A 19,635-nucleotide genomic window follows, 5' to 3' on the forward strand; every position below is an offset into this window, starting at 1 on the left:
TCGACTGTGGTGTTTCAACTTCTCCCCCCAAGCGTCTCAGGTACGGAATTGCGTCCACACAACAACATACACAAGTGAGAGTGAGAAACCGACTGTGAGAATCCAGGCGGTCCAAAATGGCGGCGATACACGTCCTCGACGACTACTATTTGGCCATCACGGCACTCATCACCGTAGCATATCAGCTGTTTTTCTTTTCAATAGCCTTTAGCTTCAAGTTCGACAAACTGACTGGTAAGATCTCAAAATGCCGTCCTCTCAACTTCACCCATCAACCTCTCACCGTAAACAAGCGACCGCCCGAAAGTCCACAAGACTAACGTCAACTCAGACTTCGCCGGCGGCACAAATTTTGTGGTTCTCGCAATAATCACGCTCTCCCTCAGCGGCCACGCCCATGCGCGCCAGGTCGTCGCCTCCATCTTCATCATGCTCTGGGGCGCCCGCCTCTCAGCCTTTCTCCTTTTCCGCATCCTCAAGACGGGCAAGGACGACCGTTTCGATGACAAGCGCGACAAGTTCTTCCCGTTCCTCGGCTTCTGGATCTTCCAGATGATCTGGGTCTGGACAGTCTCGCTGCCCGTCACAGTCCTCAACTCGCCCAACGTCACGCGGTACCCGCAGCACGCCTTCGGCACGGGCCGCGACGTTGTCGGAATCATCTTCTTCGTCGTCGGCTTCGTCATGGAGTCCGTCAGCGACGCGCAAAAGTACCGCTTCCGCAGGGACAACCCGAGCCGCGAGGCCATCTGCGACAAGGGCTTCTTCAAGGTCTCGAGGCATCCCAACTACTTTGGCGAGATCCTCATCCAGTTCGGTAAGCCAGTTCCTTGTTCTTCTCGTGCGCGACAAAAAGATAGACGGAAACACACGAGCCACAATCATGGCCGTTGTGTCGGCGAAGAAGCACATACTATAAATCCATACACTTCACTAACACCGTCCCGCTAGGCATCTACATGATTGCTGTATCCTCCGCCGCGGACGGCTACGTCGGCGGCCAGGCCTTCAAGGCTCTCTACGCCACCATCCTCGGCCCCTTCTTCCTGACGCTGCTGCTCATGTTCGTCTCGGGCCTGACGCTGCAGGAGCGGCCCGGCGCCAAGAAGCGGTACGAGAACGGCCAAAACTGGGAGGGATACCGGCGCTACCTTGAGCGCACCAGCATCCTGATCCCGTTCCCGCCGCAGTTGTACGCCCGCATGCCGACGGTTCTGAAGCGCACCGTCTTTCTTGAGTTCCCCATGTACGTCTTCGACCCGGCGAAGCACTCCGACGCCGGGGCCCGCGCCGAAGAGGGCCATCAGCACGAATCCATCGCCAAGCCGGCCAAGAACGGGAGACCGAGTGGTGAGGAGTCGCTCGTTGGCCAGCACTCGTGAAGCGGCCGCGGGGATGCAGGGAATCTTTTCTAGCAAGTAGTGTGTTTGCGTTCGACGGCATTACGGATTTGATGACATTGATCATAATGGATTTTTTGGGATATAGACGTCATTAATACCACCCCATCACCCTAGACCTACCGCTCGTTCTAACGAGCTACTGACTACTGAACATGTGGTTCTTCAATGTGAAGAACATGGAGACAGTACGACGTACCGTCGTTCCTACATTAGGGAGCGATGGTCTTCCCGCTCAGCTCGCAAAGCCCTTCAAGCTTAGCCGGCGGCAGACTTCCGCCGCTGCCGCGTAGATCCGTCGGCTGGTCCAGGGCCTCTTGGCTCGGTCCGTAGTCCGTGTACTCGGCCTCCTCGCTGTGGGACTCGGCACCCTCGGGGATGGGAACCATGGCGTTCTTGGTCCAGATGTGTATGGCCGTCTTCCAATCTAGGCCGTCGATGCAGCCACCCTTGACAGAGACGACATTTTTGCCCTACAATCTATTGTTAAATGCGCTGCACTGCCAACGAGGCTGAATCCGTGCGAATCAAGGTAGGAGGAAGCGTACCGGCGTGGCGTGGATTAGCCGGGTCCCGCAGTTTCGACAGAAGTAGCTATAAAGTGCACTTAGCAGTCGCTACGCCTCGACCTTATCTTCGCGATGGAAGCTTACCAGTACAGCGTGGCTCCTGAAGCAGTCGGCCTCCTACGCCCTCGGATCGTCAGCAACGTCGGCTTCTCGTCACAACTCACAGCCTCTCACTCTCAACCGCTCTCACCACCACCTTTGCCCTCTCCCTTGACCCCCCCTTCACACGACAACTCCCGGGCACTTCTCACTCCCCTCTGTGTGTGAGGACTCACGCGTAGACGCCCATTAACTCAGCCTTGGGCAGCTGGAACTTTGGAAAGATGGCCGACGTCCCGAACGCGGAGCCCGTCTGGCGCTTGCATTCCTCGCAGTGGCAGATGTACAGACGCAGCGGCTGCGGCAACGGCGTCTTGAATGACACCGCGCCACATTGGCATCGTGCATCCATTCTCGGTATGTCTTTCTGGTTATTGACGGGAACCGTCGAGGCCTTTGGGGGGTTAGCGAGGGGTTGTGCGTGTGACGTCAGAGCCAAGGTGTGGTCAGGTACGGCCTAGACCATGGTGTAAATATCAATCTTACAGACAAGCTCTCGGCAATTCTTCCTGACGAGAGCACAGGAAAGAGCGAGTAAGAGTGCGGCAGGTTAAGTCCCACGTGTAAGTTGGGAAGCGAACCAGTTCCTCAGGACGATTGATGAGGAGTCAGCAGAGAAGTAGCCCGAAGCGGAAACGCAAGAGCGGGAACCTCCCGTCCTTTTGTACCGAGTGACTCCCCGACAAAACCACATGACACACACGCGGCCTGGGAGACGCGAAGCCGACCCATCTAATACCTCACTCAACACTTGATAAACACAACTTGGCATTTAGGCACCTGCACACTCTCCGAATGAAACTACTGCTGCGTAGCTTAGCGGTGACTAGGGGGGAACACGAAAACGTGAGTCACGGCCGGGATGCGGGGTCGACTTTGGGACCGCTTCAGTGAGACTAGGAGAGCGAGACTGTCGCGAAGTCACATGGGAAGCGTCCAGGGGTCGGATAGGGGTTTACATCTGTAGTAGCAGAGAGAAAACAGGGTCCTCCGAGGAGTGGACCAAAGGTGAACCACGACCACGGAGCCTCCCGAGAAGTGATGAAAGCGTTGCTGTTCAAGAGGTCGCAAAGAGGAGATAAAGGCCCAATCTCTGCAGTTTGATTGGCCAATCGTACCTAACACACCTCTTCGTACCCGCTAGACGCCAGCACTGGCGGTATCAACCTTTGTCACCATTGAAAACAACATCACAATTATTACGAAACCCCAATGTCATAACTCAATCGCATAATCGTCATTAGGGCATCGTTTCTTTCTATCTCAGGCGAGCCATCAGAAGAAGCCTTTCTCAAACCAAGTGCCGAGTGACCTAGAACTTCGTAACAGCAAGCCGTTCTGCTAGCGTGACAACGCCGCTTCTAAACTCCCTGTCCTCAGGTGCCCATATTTTACCCGGTCCATCTGTGGAAGCAAGCCTCAAGTCATCTATTCCATGCCCCAGAGAACTCTACAGTCCAGTCTCTGGTACCATTGTGAACATCCAAGTTGGAGACGCGAGGGCTTGTTTATGGTCCGTAAGCTCACACCAAAGTCGCCATCTCCATTTCATCCCCAATGATTAATATCATAAGCCATGTCATCTCCTTTCCATCGTATCGCCGAATAGCCGACTAGTCGAAAGGACTCTTTCTGCAACGACAGTTCTCCATAGAAGATACACTTCCTCCAAGTTGACCCGTCTCTAGCATGTCCATCTTCCGCAGGTAGAGGTGACTTAGCAGGAGACGCCACGCTTGCGAGTGAGCGCCTTCTGCTGTCGAGGACCAGACAGCTTCAGGTTGCGGGAAGGGAGGAAGGGCTTATACTTCTTGTCGAAGACGCCGCCAGGGATAATCTGGTCCTCGTCGTTGTGGAGGTGGCTCCAGATGGTGTTGAGCTTGGTGTTGTTCTCGACGTCGACACCAAGGATGTTAACATTTTCTCGACTGTCGGGGGTGAGGAGGATAGCAATCATCTTGGGTCCGTCGATGAAGAGGAAGATGAGGAAGCAAACAACTGCGACAGAGGCCCAGCCGATAAGGATGGCAAGGGGCTTGACCACCATCCAGATGGCGCGTTTGACGGTATTGGCGATGACCGGATGCATCCACATGAAGGCTAGAGTGATGAGAACCAGGACGCAAACGCGGGTCTGATAAGGCCAGGCCGTTGTGTAGTCGATGCCACACTCAGAGCAGTGAGCGGTGAAGCGACCGCGCATAACGTGGCCGCACATTGTGTCTAGCCTTAGTCAGTGGGCGTTGAGTACCTGGAATATTGCGCGGCTTACCAGATGCTGAAAGAGTATCAAGACTAAGGTGAATTTCTTGTTGTTCTTGAAAGAATCAGATGGTTCTGCTTGATGAAATCCACGAGGATTGCAAAAAAGCGTGACTGCATATGTTTTGATCAGCCATTGTTAAAAATCCAGACGCATCGAAGACCTCACCAGATATGATCTCGGTCTCTTCCTCGCCTGTGAACAAGTGATTATAGGGGAACGTTTACCCTTGGGATTGTTGACGAGGTGTAGGCCGGAGGTTGACGAAGGGGTGAAAGTAGGTGATACACGCAAAGGATGCTGGTGGAAGGTTGAGAAGAGATATTGGATTCTCCGAAGGAGGAGACAGTGTTTCAAGGTAATGAAGAATCCGTTGTTTGTGCGGTTGAGAGGATGTGGTAGTCTGTAAGACGAAGAAAGACAAGAAAGAAAAATCCTGAAGGATGTGAAGTAGGAGGAAGTCATGCTAACAGCAGGAGCTACAGCTCCAGACGGAAGGAACGAACAACTTTACCTACCGGGCTCCTTCCTCAAGAATATTGAAAATCGGCCTCATTCACCAGACTCACAGACCATGCCTTGGAACCAGTGTGAGTAAGGAGTTGCTACTGCGTTGACGATTAATATAATATTGGTACCGCACTCTCGAATATATCGCCCAAACTCCTGGCCATGGACTGCTCCATGATACCATTAACACGACTCTCCGCCAAGTCGATCTTACCTCACAGCCCTCCACTGACCAACAAATGTCACCCCGACTCCCAGATATCCCATTCTATGCTAGGAACAAACTCAGCAGAGTTCAATTTTTCGCGAAATCGCTGACGACTTGCCTTTTCGGCCCGCTGTCTTGCATGAGCCTCTCGACGCAGCTCACAACAACCATTGCCTGCCCCTCTTCCCACCTCCCGTCGTTCAGCATCCTCTCCAGCTCGGCGCACCACGCAATCTTCTCGTCGGCGCCCCAATCCAGCACCGAGAGCTCAATCTCCAACCTCCTCAATGCCTTCATCCTCTTCAGGCCCCCTTCGATCCACTCGGGTCTCGGCTCGGGCCGTACCGTCTTCGAGTTGAGGCCCATGGCCTGTGCCTCTGCATTGTTGTTCAGCGCGGCGAACGTGGCTGTGGGTTCGAATATCCCACCTCCGATCAGGATTTTGAGCCTGAGCCCGCGGAGCCCCGAGCCCCAGTGCCCGCACAGCTCGATCCATTCCTTGAGCGCCGGGCCCGTGAAGTCCCGCCCCAGCATCTCGAGCCGCGTGAACCGCATCATGTCGCGCTGCCACGGCTCCAGCCCGCGCATGAAGGCCCGCGCCGCCCACAGGCCCGAGGAGAACCAGTTGACGAAAACGAACTCGTTGACCTGTAGGGGCAGGGCCCGGCACTCGTTGTAGATCTGCTTGTTGGTGCACATGAGGGCCGCGGGGATTCCAGAGAGCGGACGGTAAGGTGACAGCAGCAACTCTTCCTGCTTCGGGCCTGCTTTGCCATCCTCGCCTGACTTGACCTTTGAGCTTATCTCCTTCACGGCAAGGTCCTCGGCTATAACTTCGGGCTTGACGAGTCTGAGAAAGTACACACTTTGTCTTGGAGTCGGATACCATGGGGCAAGCTGCGCGTGTTGTACCGGGTGCATCGCGTGGACCCAGCCATAGATCTGGAGTCGAATCTCGAGGGGGAGGCTCAAGAGCGGGCACTCTCCTCCCAAAAGGCTCATTGAGTTGGCAATCTCTTCATCTGTCCTCGCCCCTGGCTCCGTTACTAACGTACAGGACATGATGTCCCACGGATCGTTCGCGGGTGTCTGGGTAGTATATGAGGCAGCAAACGAGGGGCCGCAGCAAGCCATGGGTATCCAGAAGGGGCGATGGGCGAGGGGGTGCTGAATCCCCTAGCGATACCAAACGTGAGTCAAAACAAGAGCGAACTGGGTTTCTGATCGAGAAGTCGTCACCAGACTGCAACAAGGAAGCGTCATATGGAAAAGCGTGAGTACAAACAACGAAGGATGGACAAGAAGGGCGCGTCCGAAAAACCATATATCACCTTTGTCTCACCTGCGGCCAAGCCCGTACTGGGCCGCAACCCTGCATTGCCAGCCAACTCTCTCCAGAGGTTTCATACGTCCCGTCGTAAGCCCGTCCAGACGGCGGAGAACAGCTGCACACAATCGGCGAGCTCCATTGGCCGATGCGGAGGTGGCTTACCAGCCTAGGAACATAAGCTGACCGGTAGCAAGGAAGGAATGAGAATGGTTCTTTGACGGACCCCAAAGGGGCTTGATCCGGGCTTACAGCTTGGCGGGCGTCAGCTACACTGCCGACTAAGGCCCTCATTCAGCCAACCAGCCAGTCCTAGCGTGAAGTGGATTGTCGGCGGTGGTTGGACGACGTTACGACGAGGTAAGCAAATCAGCAACACAAGCATATGGCAACAGATTGCCGCACATGTGCCTCCCTTTCCTGATCACAACGAAACAGGGGGGCTGATTATGGACAGCTCCGAACAAGGAGGCTATCGGTTGGCAGATCCGATTGGAAAAGAAGCTCTTATACAAGACCTTCCTTCGGCTCGACACCCTGACTCTTCCCCCCACTTTCGAAGGATGAACCCGGCCCCCGTCAGTGTCTTACCGGCGGGTCGGCCATCTGTGCGGCCCACTCTCCGACAACGACCTTCACACACGCACATGTATGCGTCAGGTCTTGCGGCACGAACGGTTTTCTTTCTTCTTCTTTTTTCGAACCCTTTCCCTTACTTTTCTTTCTCACTAGAGCGGGCGGCCATATACGCACCGGAGCACCGATTTACAATGCGGTCCCCAATTGGAATCAGACAGGCATGTCGAAAAGCCACGATATGGTGGTGACTGATCCGCCGGACCTCCTCCATCTCTCTCAGTACTTTCCCCAAGGCCATGTCAAACGATGCAATAAAACAAGACGTTTCGTTCTGAGATGCCCTCGTCCTCGTAAACATCCGTCAATGCACGCCCAATTATGCCCCCCGCAAAACAACGCCCAAACTTTGCATCCGCCAGCGGTCCTCACATCCGTCTACCCCAGGTGAGCGGCGCGGGCTGGAGGGTGCGAGTTGGCATCCGTTGTGTAGAAAGTCTATCTCGTCGGACCCTTTCCCACACACACTTTCCACCCGCACCAGTTCGTTTACAGCGGGGTCCGCCGTGCGAACGAAGGGCTCAGGTCCGCCTCCAATGAGGATAAGCTTGAACTCTCGGCTCGCTTGATAAAAGCATGTTGAGACATCATAGCGTGTAGTCGGCATCTTACGGAGCTCTATCGGGGACCGCCCGAGTTATCTCTCCGTGGCTACAGTCAAAATCTCGCGTGAGGCGTAATTAGAATCAGCCATGCTGGGAACAACCTCACCAAGGAACAGGGAAGTTCATCTATTTGGATCCATGCCTAGTAGGCACTCTCAACATTAACTATTCCTTTGAAGACTATTCTATCTGCTCATCACCGTCACCAATGTCTCATCCACCCTGCCCACCCTGAATTACGTAGCCAGGTGTGGGAGAGCCAAACTTCGCTCCCCAAAAAACACTTCCTTGCTTTCCTCACTCATTCGCGTGACGTGTAAGAAACATCGTCTCAGGTCCTTCTCTCATGCTGCGCGTATAGAAAATCCTTGGGCAAATTGAACGCCCCTAGGCTGTTATGAGGACGAGTGAGCCCATCTGTACCGACAGGATGAGGGAACCCAAGCCTTTGAAAGGAGACGCTCCCCAGATAAAATTATGAAAAGTGAAAAAAGCGAACGGAGCAGAAAAAATAAGTTAGCCTCCTTTCCGGGTTCTTCAGCGTCCAAACACTCGCAAACCCAAACATGCAAGCAAAGCCGCCCTGAGGACGGCAAGGGTATCAAAGCTTTCTCCGGCGAAAAAGTGTAAGGGGGGCTCGTTTCGAGATTATATGAATCGTCGTGCGGTAGAGGGATGGCAGGATGAAAGTGCCCGCCGTCATGTTCAGAAGTTAGGCTCGATGGATCACAACTCTTGCCCGTGCGGTGAGCTTATGAGAAGTCATCGTCTCCGTTCCCGGCCAACCGGTCAACTCGTTGAACCAGCTCCTTTGTTTCCCTGGCAATTTCGAAAGCGATGGGCGGCAGAGTCTGCGTCCACATCCTCCACTCCCGATCGTTGCGCCCGCTGGCGCCCACGTCTTGTCCCCGGTCAATGTCCATGCCGCGCTCACTGGCTTCCAGGAGTCGGTCACGGCACGCGATGAGGCGGGCGATCATGCCGCCGTTTCCAGACGCCTCGGTCTCAGAGACAACCTTATCGACGACTTCGACAATGCCGTTGATCTCGGATGAAATTTGGTTGATCGATGCATCGCTTCGGATGGAGCCAACCAGGTTCTGGATGTTCTGGACCAAAATGGCGGTCTGATCTTCAAGATAAATCTTAAGGTCTTCGGCTTGGTTGTTCGGTTGGCGCATGCCGTTGCCGTACCCATTCATGGGTCCGTTTTGATTCATCCCCATGTAACCCATGCCGTTCATCCCGTTCATCCCGTTCATTCCGTTAGGCCCTCGAGACTGGTTGTATGCGTCGGCAGATTGACGGGGGGAGTTGATAGGACTGTAAGCTGAGGAATCCATGCTAGTCCTGCCACCGCCCAGGCCCCGGAATGGCGCCGCCGCCGGTAACGATTCCTGAATTATCGACTCCTGTCTCGAAGCAGTCCTGGGAGAAAAGAAGCCGGTCGAGTCAACAGGCGTAACTGTACCGTCGTCATCCTCCTCGAGCTCCTCAGCGGGCGTGGACCGGATCTTCGCAACCCGAAGGATGTCGACAACCGCTGCGACGAGATGAGTGGCAGCGGCGTCGAGCAAGGATACTGGTGTGATGCCGGCTGACGAAGCAAAGTTCTTGGATGTTGTGATGAGGTGGTTGGCGGTGGAGGAAACCTTGCCCTTGAGCTTCGAGCGCTGTTGGAGGAGCTCCTCGTTGCCAGCTGCCGCCGTGTCGATATCCTTAGTAATACGGCGAACGCTGACAACAACTTGCTTCATAGCATCAATGACTGTGTTAGGGTCTTCCGTTCGGGCGCGTTGGAGTAGCTCGTCGATAGCGATCTGGAATTTCGTGACGTGAACGTCCTTAACCGCGCCGTTTTCTTGGGTAAATCCCTTCTCTCGGACGTATTTAGCCGCGTCCTGCTCAATAGTCAACCCCAGAGAGGAAGCGCGCATGTTGCGAAGCTGCGTCTTGGTCCGCGCGTATCGGTTCCGCCACTCGCGAACTTCTGATTCGAGTTGCTCGATCGTCTTCTCCAGCTCTTCCTGCTTCTGCCAGGTCGAGCCACTCTGTTGCGAGAGTATCTTCATCTCCCGTAGGAACTCCCGAGCTTCGCGCCGAGCCTCTTCCGTCACCTGTTGTTGCTCTTGCAGAGACGCGCGAAGTTGCTGGTTTTCCTTTTGCAGTTCCTGGTCCGCATTGCCAGAGTTCATAGTAGCAGCGGCCGCACTGGACTGCCGCAGTTCATCGACTTGTTCTCTTAATTGTCGGGATTCGTTGGCGTGGTCGTCTCTCATGCGATCCAGTTCTTGCTTTAGGGAGGCGTTCAGGTCCTGAGCCTCGGCGAGTTTGCTCTCCAGGTTCAGCCGGAGGTCGGCGAGCTCTTTCTTCTCCATGTTGGCGGCTGTTGATCGAGATCTCTCCCCGTCGAGAACGCTGTTCAGTTCGTCGTCCTTTTTCTTCATCGCATCCTCCATGACATCCAGCTTTTCCCGCAGTTCACGAACTTGGGCCTGGTACTCGTCTAATAGCTTTTTGTCGGCCTGTCATTCATGTTAACGTCTCCACCTGATACGAGAACAAGATGGGTAAAGATCACCTCTGATGCCACCGCGCTCCGCTCCGTAACCTCACTTCTCTTACTACGATTCGTGGCAGTTCGTTCGAGGCCAAACGCTTCACCGTCATCTTCATTGGGACTGCCATCGTCGTCCTCTTCCACCATTGTGCTCTTGTTCGGTACGATTGTGTTGCTCTGGAACTGCTTCTGCATCGGACGGTTATACTCGCCATTGGGTGGCATACCTGGCGAAGGCGGCACACCGTAGGGATCGGGCGGCGGTGGCCCTCCCCTCATTGAGCTGGCATCGGAAGGTCGCCGCATCCGACTCTGACTCCTAGGCGGGTAGCCATTTCCATTGATTGTCGCCTGTGAGCGGACCGATACGGGGCTACCCACTCTGGGGATATCTCCAGCCGCAAAGCGGGGAAACCTCCTCTCCAATTCGCAGAAGACGTCGGTCGCGAGATCACGGAATCGGGGTGGCCCAAGAGAGGACAATTTTTGCCTCGCCTGGTTGCGTTTCGGATGGAAATTGGATTCGGGTAGTAGGTAAGGGGGAGGACCCGGGGCGCCGGGGCCCGAAGGTCGGCGACCAAGGGATTGCCTTCGCAGCAACTCGTCGAAGACATCTGTACTCAGTTCGAGAAACTGAACAGACGACAGGCGCAGCAACTTGTCGCGTGCCTTGTTCGGGGGTGTCGGCTTTCCTCCTTGCCCACCATTCAGATAGTTCTTCAGAGCGACATAGTGTTCGCCGAGTATGCCTTCTGCCTGCTCCTCGCGGATGCTTCTACCGCTCTCACTCCTCGCATACAAGTTTGTGCCATTGCTGGATCGGCCGACAGACGGCGGCGGCGAAGGGCCACCGGCGCTTCGAGGGCCGGGGGGGAAAGCGCCATTCATTGCCCCGTTGGAGCCTCCGGAGTTTGGGGGCGAAATGATGTTGCCGCGATTATTTGCGTACGGATCGTCGTTGTTTGGGTATTTGCCAACGGACCACTCGCTTCCACCTAAAGAGACAGGTGACAAGGGCGCATTGCGACCGTTCATGGTAAACCTGGAGATGCTTTGGAGTTGGAAGTCTTCGCGTGCCGAGCAGCAGACGATCGAGAGAGGGAGAGGGAACGACGCAGCACAGCGAACAAAGGGAGTGTCGAAGTCGAGGTCGGAGGGCGGGTGTTTCAACTCGATCGGGGGCAGCAGTAAATAGGGCCTTTCCTTCTCCCACTTTGTTGCACACTATCGCCTGGCGTGTGTGACGGAATCCTAATCCAATGAGGAATACGCTCGTACCCAAAACCGGGCCAAACCTCAAGGGCCAACCTAAACACGTATTCGCTGAAACCTTTTTTTTTCTTTCTGTTCCGTTCTTGTCCACCGTCGGTTAAAGGTTATGTCTCAAGGTGGGAGGGTAAGTGTTGGAGATGGTTGAGAAATGTGTCGATGTCTCGCTCGGAGGTGGCGCGGTGGGGGGTGAAAGGGGAAAAAGGGTTCCTGTCTGCTCTCTTTCAGATTGGACTGCAGTTGCGACACGGCATGGTAGGGCGGGCGGGAGGACGTCGTGTCAGATGGGCATATGTTGGCGAAAGAGGATGCAGAGAAAAAAGCAAATGCCGCAGTGAAGCAATGGGACGAAATGCTGAAGCGGTAAGGTACAGACTGCAAAAGGGACAAAGCAGAGCCCAATTAGAGTGAGGTAGTGTAAAAGAAAGGTCGAGAGTAGCGCAGAGGAACACAACAACAGCAGAATCCGCGACGGAGGTGGTGAGGCATGAAACGTCAAGGTGACTGGCTGGGACGCCTCGACCAATCGACGGACCGGGAGGGAAAGCTGCTTGGGGGTTGGAAGGGGAAAAAAAAAAAGGGGGGGGGGGGGGGGGTGAACGGGCGAGTCCAGTGGATTTTGGGGGAAGATCTGGGCCGCTAGCGAGTTCAGTTGCTGCTGCTACGGAGACTGGAGACTGATGGATGTGCGATATGTGGACGTCGTGGTATGGTGTGTGCAACTGTGACCTGCTGGACGGGACGCACTGGTGAAAAGAGCGGGAAGATGAGAGGAATGGTGGTGGTGACGGGGTGCTCTGGGCGCTGGACCTGGCGTGCAAGCCCAGCTGATTGGTGCTGGGACCTGAAGCCAGGGAAGGGGGAAGGAGAGGCGAAGGGAGGGGACGAGGGCCGGGAAGGACGAGCTGGACGGCGACAAGGAGGTGGGAGACATCACAAGTGGAAGGCGAAGGACAGGGGGGGCAGGGGGTGTGGAGGAGGGGAAATGACACTGGAGAGCACAGCCGCCGTTGTATGTGTCTTGTACCCTTGGAGAACCACGAGACACACACGATCAACGCTGGAGAATGCACCGAAGGATGCATGTGAAATTACCATCAATGAGTATACTCTGTATTGCACCTCTGTGCCATAACGGTACGCGCTGATCATCTCTTTTGCTGGCCGCTGGAGACGCAGTCTGGAGGCAACCGCTCACATGCTGATGTCCAAGTTGATATTAGCAGGACCATGTTCATAGCGATGCCCCTTTCCTATTTTGTACTTAGCCCAGATACCTGATAACGTTTTGATTCTCGTCCATCTCGGCTATCTCGAGGGCAAAGTGTACAGAGCAAGCAGAGCAAAATACAAGACACAAACCGAACCATGAACCAACAGCTTGCCATGTTGAAGGACATCGCAAGAAGCCGGTTGCATGCCCTGTAAACAGGAGTACCCGGCGGCTATCCGGCAGGACGCAGCTTAGACCCTCAACCGAGCTCCAGACATAGGTTTCTCATTTTTCCCAGTTCCAGGACAGACAGGGCAGGTTAGGCTTCCAGAACGCAACCCAAATTGATTCGAATGGAGGGTACGCGAGCAATTGCCGTGGCATGGGCGGGCGACTCTCGAAGCCAGAGATCGGTCAAAACAAGCTAACCATGGTGGAGACCAGAAAAGAGAAGCCTATCGCCATGGCCCAAACTTCAAACTCTTTCCCCCATAAACCTTGCTGCAATGTTAGGCAGGCCTCCAGCCTACTTGGAACGCGCCGCAGGTCTCAACGTCCGTACACCTCGCAGCCAAGCTGGACCCCTTGGACTTTGTTCAAGAATTCGCAGGAAAAGGGTGCAAGACGCTAAGACACGACGGGGAATGCGGCAAAACATTCGAGACACGCAGAGCAAAGCCGTCTGGGTCATGAGGATGAGAATAAGAGAACGAGAGAGACGCACGATTCGGATTCCCATCACGACTGCTGCAGCCCATTACCTAGGTATCCCACACAGGGCCACCGCACCCCGTTCCTGCCAGGATGTGTGGGCTTCGCTACCACTCTGCGCGGGTATTGGCAACAATGAACCATTTAACTTGATCACTGCCACTCCAACGTTACTCTATGGGTACCTACCTGTACGTACCTGAGGGGCATGAACGATTCGCGTGCGTTCGTCCACAGTCATCGTCTCTATAGCCGGCAGCGGGAGGGAAGTAGCCTTGGAGTCTGTTCTCTCCTTTCTTCCAATACTGGCAACCAGCTTGCCACCGATAGTTCCTGCCAGCTTCAATCGCTTCTCGTCGGCGTCTCTTACTTAGCATCTTCCCTTCTAATACTCGTCATTGGACCCCTTCTTCCACCCACACGTTCAGCCGTCACTCTGGTTCACCCGTCCATCTGCCTATCTTATCGCGCACCGTCACGCATCGCCATCTCACCCTTCCCACACACATCTTCCAGGTACCCGTCCTCTCTCTCATGAGACCCTGCACACCCTTCAGGCCCAGATCTCCAAGGCCAATGCAGCCTCTTCTCACCCCTGAGCAAAGAATCCCCCCTGACGTGATGGCGCGGCCTATCCACCCTGGCCATTGGTTCGTTGTTACTGGCGCGCGCTAGCATTCAAATTCGGAGGTGGATTTTCGCCAGGGCCCAGCCTGTCACTCAACGGTGGCAGTGTCTGTGGGAACCGGATAGGAGCTGGAGACGGCGACATGGGCTCTCGCCGAGCATTGGCCATGCGCATATCCGGACCACGGACGTGCCTTCCCTTTCCCTGGCCCCACTGACATGGATGGCTTTTAAGCATGGTGGAGATGCGATTTGCTTGCGTCCCTGCGCAAATGGTGCTGGGTTCAGCTTGCCCGGCCATCTCAAGGCCGTAGCACGTTGTCGAGGCAAGGAAGACAAGGCATTGGCTTCGACCTGGTAGCCCCTTGTCTCACCCGCAGCCTGTTACGGTGGATTGTCGTCCGTCTTGATTCTTCAATCCCATCGTACGGATGCGGGTGGCTCCAGATTTTTGGCCTCGCGTTCAACCAACTGTGACCACAGCACCAAGAAACTGTCAACCTTGTGGCAAGGAATCACTCAGATGAGCCGATGCCGTAGAATAGCCGGATCTCGTTAAGATTTCCTTTCTGGACGTTGATAGACTTCTAGAAGAGCATGTCCCTTGTACCACCCTCCAACCGGGCGCGATCGTTGTTGGCACCTTGGCCGGCTGTGTTCCAGACAACCGCTTCGCAACCATCACCAGCCCCCATGCAACGTTTTATTGCCCCTAAGATTACGCCTCATCTTGTCCGCCCTGCACTTCCTACATTCGTTCGGCAACCACGTCCCTCACCAGAGTCTCGACTCTTCTAGCCCTCCAGGACTGCAAAAGCGGGATCCAATACCGGATTCCCGTCCCCGCGACCGTCACCAAGGCCTCCGCCTCCGTCGACAGCCATCGTTCCCGCCAGCATCAGCACCACGGCGATCATCCTGCTGGCGGTGATCAGCTACAGCACCTACACGGGTACCCTCGCACCGCGCCCGAGCACACCCTTCCACTCGGTTGCCTCTGAGGATTTTCTCATCGAGCCAATCAACCCGCATCCCCGGTCCGCGTTCCAGTGGGGTGGGAGATGTCTAGCCACGAGGTGAGGCTCAAGAGAAACATATGGCATGGCGTCTTCAGACCGCATCAAACCCCTTCCGTGGCCCAACTTGGCCACCACGAGACCGGAGTAAAGCGAGCCCGTAGCAGCGACTACTCAACGGGTAACGAAGCCCCTTGCCTATAAGCTACGGATACGCAAGGATTCGTGGATACGATTTTACGCGGCTCGCGTGAGGGACCCCACTAACCCAAGACTTCAGACCCTTGATGATCCGGTTCATCCGCCCGTAGTCATTTGATGTCGTCGTCCATCATTTCGCATGCGGCAAGTTGTGGTCAGTCGCCAATGCTACATAGATATGTTGCTTTCCTCCCCCGGGGAGTTCAGAAATGTAGAAACGGGCAACATCCATACAAATGATGCGTTGGGAAAGCGTTGCGTCTAACAAGTCTCCGCCTCACCGGAACTTACTCCTCGACTCTAATGACGGAAGAGGACGAGGAGGTCTCCGGTTCCTCACATCCCCCAGTGGTACTCTCAAATTGGGAAGGGGGGGGGAGGGCGGGTGGCCCTATCCAATGTCGTCGTCCGTGGGAACGCGGCAAATTATCGAACTTTGACACAGCTCACGGGCCACCAATCGCCAAGGGAAACCAAACACGCGACCCCGAGGCGGGAGCGACTACAGAGCCGCGCGCCATTGGCCTGCTATCGAGTCTCGAGTCTGTTCCCCCTTCGATGAATCCATTTTGAGGAAGGGGGGGAATGGGTGACGCTCGAGGTAAGACTTCAGACCATGCAAGCACCCAGCCGGGCTTCATGAAACTTGCCTCGACTAAGCCTAGCTCGAAACGCGGTCGTCGATGGCTTGGACGGACGGCAACGGCACGTGGTGGAACCGTAATCTGGTTTGGCTCAGATCGGGCCGCAAGTGAGGATGCCGTGAAGCAAGGGCAATGTGTGATTGCATCAGGAACTCGTTCGTCCACGGATGGTTATTGCTTATGTTCGTTATTCATAGTTCGTCTGCGTGGTTATCTCCCCGAACCTTTCCTCCCGATCGGAGGAGCCTTTGGAACGTGTCCTGTGCTCCATCGAGTCCCTTACCATGAATCGTACAGATGACACTGGCCAACAGCGGCGCGTCGCAAAGACCTCGACGACGACGAGTACTCGACGTTTTCTTCTCGTCGGCGTTCCTCCCCGCTGGCCACAGTTTTTCCTTTATTATCGCCCGCGGACATCCCACTCGTACCCACCAGTATCGTGATGCTTTCTTCGTCCGATAATGGTGTCTACAAGCCACTGCATTGGCCGGGGGATACATATGGACGCGAGCTGCATTCCCTTTTCCAGCCTCTGCCTTCACCTTCACATGATCCCTCCGGGTTGTGAACTGTGTCGTCCGAGAACCCAGCAAGCCGGCTCTAGAACCGGAACCGAACAGAGACTCCGTAAAGGTTGTATCAAAATGGTCGTTGTAACTGCTCGGATCGGCGGTATCCGCATGATACGGGACCCATGTGCCGGGGCATATGTTGGTGTGATGTGTCACTAATCACGACATGTTGTCTCGCGGAAATGAAAGCTCTTTTCCAATTGCAATCGCCTCCGGCACGCCCTCAAAACCAGGCCAGCGTCCACACAGCCGGCAGATGCGGCCACCGATCCTGCCACGCGGCCAGGATATCTGGGACCCTTTCGTCGAAGCTCGCGCGGCTAGAAGCGCTTCCGCTGTCAAACGCCGCGGCGCCGACAGCCTCACGCTCTTCAACGGCGGCGGCGTTGAGGGAGTTTGCAAGGTCGAGAATGGCGCGCCCTCCGACGCTGGCCTCTTCGTGGTTATCCTTGATATCCACGTTGATGACGTGGACGGGGCGGTTCAGGGGCGCGCCGCGGTTCATGAGGTCGTCGATGACGGCGTCCCAGCAACGTTCCTCGCAGGTGACGACGATATCGACGACACCACCCTCGACGCCAGCGCTGCCGCGGTCGTCGGTGTGCGTAAGGCGCGGCATGCCAACCTGCCAGTCCTGCCAGCGCTCGGGGCCCCATTTCACGTGGCGGTTCCGGTCGACCATGTTGAGAACGCCATTAGCGCGGTAGAGGCGCGGGTCTTTGGACTCGAGCTCCTTGAAGATGGAGTCGTAGGACGTCTTGTTGAAGTGGTAGACGTTGGGCTGGGTGATTGAGGGGCCGGGCAGGCGGACGAGGGAACCGGTGCCGAAGGAGATGACGGGGTAGTTTGCGTTTGCGAGACGGAGGTGGGAGACCATTGATCTATAGGAGGAGGGCAAATGTCAGACCGATGTTCATCATGCCGTTGACATGAAGCAAGCAAACGAGAGTGCGGCTGAGCTAGGCCCGGGTTGATGGCTTTTAAGCTTAACGTACCTGTTCTGGTTACTGGCGCAGACTGTGCAGAACTTGAGCTTGAAGTCTCCAGTCCCCGACTCGCTGCCGTTGTTGGGCGTCGTCACGTTCGCCGCTGCTGTCGTGGCCGCGGCCTGCGCGGCGCCAGTGCCATTTGTGACCTCCATTGTGCCTATGGTGTTTGTACTATAGCAATCGTGAAGTGACGATGGTGGTGGGGCTGTTGGAAATGGATCGAGCTCCACGAGCTCCGAGTGGGTATCGATAGGTGATGGGCGACGGTCAAGAAACGAAGAGATGGAAAAACGTGGGGCCGAAAGAGAGAGAAAAAGGGCCAGTGAAAACGAAAACAGATAAAAAAAGTTGCTGGTTAGTCAGTCGAAATCGTGGTGCGCGTCGTCGCTCGCTCGCCTGCCGGTCGTCCGGAGGAGATTCTGGTCTGTGTCTTGAATTAGCCAAACATCCAGACAAATTTGTTTTAATTCTTTTTAATGCAAATGTAGTTGATCGCGATTTCAGACAAAAAGCGTATACGGTATAAAGTGTGTCAACATGGGAATTTAGACAGCTCCAATAATAAAAGACTCATCATGCGAGGTGCTCGAGGGCGTTTTTTTGGTGCTCGAGTATTGCCTTACCTTTTGGATTGGGTGATCGGAATCAACCAGTGAATGTGTGGGAGTAAAATGTCTATCTTGTCCTTGCCTCCTCAAGGTGCCTGTGATTCTCAGGATCTATCTGCACGCCAATGTTGTCGGTTGTGGCTCCTAAAGCTCCCAGGCCAACAATTGATGTTGATGAAAGGAAGAGATTTACCGAGCCTCAATGACGTTCCTTTTGGCTGAAGAAGGTAGCTCGCTTTTCGGCTGAATGTCGGCCCATAGAGGGTCAAGCAAGGTGGGCCCATTTCGGTACCGTCGATTTCCCGAGCAGGGCCGACAGTACCCCGTCTCTTGCTGTTACCTTACTGCCTGAGGCTTGAACTGGTCCGAACGGCGCCCTCAAAAAGCATCCTTTCACGTGGCCGTCCGCAGTGGCCATACGTGATTGGCTAGCAGGCGCTCACAGATTCTGAAACAAACGACAACCATGAGCAACCACGAGGGCACCAATCAGCACCGACTCCAAGCTGATCAACTGCAGATGCCGTGCGCAGCGCACATGTTCCAGAAATAGACCAGCCAACGAATGAGGCGACTGATGGCGTCCGCCGCTCAGCCAAAGGAGGAAGGGTCTACGGATACAGTCCTGACTGTCGGCTCGAGACATCTGCCTGCCTTCGACTGGACGCGTCCAGGTCACGCGTGGTAGGGCATGTCGCACCTTACCTCCACGCTCTCCGGGAAAGCACGACAGAGCTTCGCTTGCGAAAAGGACCCTGACGGCTCTGGTCGCTGGAGCATCACGGGGCTAGGCCTTTCCCGGGGGGCTTGTAGTCGGTCCATCAATCCTGTGTTACGGTGCTACCCTTGGTTAAGAACGAACGGGTCTGATCATCGGAGGAATACCTGTCTTTCGGGGTCAACGGGTGGCCTGTGATTCCACCCTGTTTGCCTGTGCTGTGGTCAGCCTAACGCAGCGCTCACGCTTCCCGCTCATTCTAGGCAGACCGTCCAATGAGTTGTTGCATCGCTCTAGTGCTGTGCGTTGTTGCTGCTGCTGCTGCTGCTGCTGCTGCCAGTCTTCAGATGCATTTGTGCGAGGGTAGCGGGCCAATGCCAATGGCTGTAGCCCAGCTGCAGCTGCAGGCTGGCGAGGATTGGGGTTTGTCGATGACCTGCGAGCCGCCGGATCCTTTCCCGCCCATCTCTAACCACGCCAGTTCCACTATGCAATTGGAAACAGCAGCGACGGCTGTTCTGCACGTGGTCGCTGACGGTTGACAGCAAAAGCTGGGAACTTCTAGGAGACGCAGGTAACGGGAGACGACCGATCAGCATTGGAGTTTCACCATGCCCATTTCCACCCTGTGGACGGAGGACAAGAACGCAATTTCGACTGAAGCCCATCCGTCGGTTTGTGGGTTGCCCCACGATTGGCACTAATGAACGGGAGATGCAGCTAGTAGGATAGCGCTTGGCTAACCAGTAGGTAGCTGGTCGTTTGCGCTCCAGGCTGTCCACTCTTGGGGAGGGAGGGAGACTGCACAGATGGAGTTTCTGGGTGTTGAGCTTGTTCGTAGCATACGGCACCATCTTAGAGAGGGTTTGATTGTTAAGTCCAAGACC

General features: G+C 55.4%; 7 protein-coding genes across 7 annotated transcripts; 1 reads left to right on the forward strand and 6 right to left on the reverse strand.

Annotated features, from left to right (window-relative positions):
- Positions 1 to 116: 116 nt before the first annotated feature.
- ColSpa_01904 (uncharacterized protein) lies at positions 117 to 1,382 on the forward strand (the record flags this gene model as incomplete). Its single annotated transcript, XM_049268116.1, has 3 exons — positions 117 to 234; positions 332 to 825; positions 1,005 to 1,382. 3 exons carry the CDS (start codon positions 117 to 119, stop codon positions 1,380 to 1,382), a joined length of 990 nt encoding a protein of 329 aa, XP_049124073.1.
- An 858-nt stretch (positions 1,383 to 2,240) lies between these two features.
- Positions 2,241 to 2,420, reverse strand: ColSpa_01905 (uncharacterized protein; the record flags this gene model as incomplete). Its single annotated transcript, XM_049268117.1, has 1 exon — positions 2,241 to 2,420. The coding sequence occupies one exon, from the start codon at positions 2,418 to 2,420 to the stop codon at positions 2,241 to 2,243; it is 180 nt and encodes a 59-aa protein (XP_049124074.1).
- A 1,365-nt stretch (positions 2,421 to 3,785) lies between these two features.
- ColSpa_01906 (uncharacterized protein) lies at positions 3,786 to 4,286 on the reverse strand (the record flags this gene model as incomplete). The annotated part of the gene is made up of 1 exon (XM_049268118.1): positions 3,786 to 4,286. The coding sequence occupies one exon, from the start codon at positions 4,284 to 4,286 to the stop codon at positions 3,786 to 3,788; it is 501 nt and encodes a 166-aa protein (XP_049124075.1).
- Positions 4,287 to 5,136: 850 nt separating this feature from the next.
- On the reverse strand, positions 5,137 to 6,111 carry ColSpa_01907 (uncharacterized protein; the record flags this gene model as incomplete). The annotated part of the gene is made up of 1 exon (XM_049268119.1): positions 5,137 to 6,111. One exon carries the CDS (start codon positions 6,109 to 6,111, stop codon positions 5,137 to 5,139), a length of 975 nt encoding a protein of 324 aa, XP_049124076.1.
- A 2,258-nt stretch (positions 6,112 to 8,369) lies between these two features.
- ColSpa_01908 (uncharacterized protein) lies at positions 8,370 to 8,597 on the reverse strand (the record flags this gene model as incomplete). The annotated part of the gene is made up of 1 exon (XM_049268120.1): positions 8,370 to 8,597. The coding sequence occupies one exon, from the start codon at positions 8,595 to 8,597 to the stop codon at positions 8,370 to 8,372; it is 228 nt and encodes a 75-aa protein (XP_049124077.1).
- A 364-nt stretch (positions 8,598 to 8,961) lies between these two features.
- Positions 8,962 to 11,212, reverse strand: ColSpa_01909 (protein SPA2; the record flags this gene model as incomplete). The annotated part of the gene is made up of 3 exons (XM_049268121.1): positions 8,962 to 9,045; positions 9,084 to 10,142; positions 10,199 to 11,212. 3 exons carry the CDS (start codon positions 11,210 to 11,212, stop codon positions 8,962 to 8,964), a joined length of 2,157 nt encoding a protein of 718 aa, XP_049124078.1.
- Positions 11,213 to 16,656: 5,444 nt separating this feature from the next.
- ColSpa_01910 (RNA polymerase II transcription factor B subunit 3) lies at positions 16,657 to 17,574 on the reverse strand (the record flags this gene model as incomplete). Its single annotated transcript, XM_049268122.1, has 2 exons — positions 16,657 to 17,314; positions 17,429 to 17,574. The coding sequence occupies 2 exons, from the start codon at positions 17,572 to 17,574 to the stop codon at positions 16,657 to 16,659; spliced, it is 804 nt and encodes a 267-aa protein (XP_049124079.1).
- Positions 17,575 to 19,635: the final 2,061 nt, after the last annotated feature.

Source organism: Colletotrichum spaethianum (assembly GCF_022836535.1).
Source record: "Colletotrichum spaethianum MAFF 239500 DNA, contig03, whole genome shotgun sequence".
NCBI lineage: Eukaryota > Fungi > Ascomycota > Sordariomycetes > Glomerellales > Glomerellaceae > Colletotrichum > Colletotrichum spaethianum.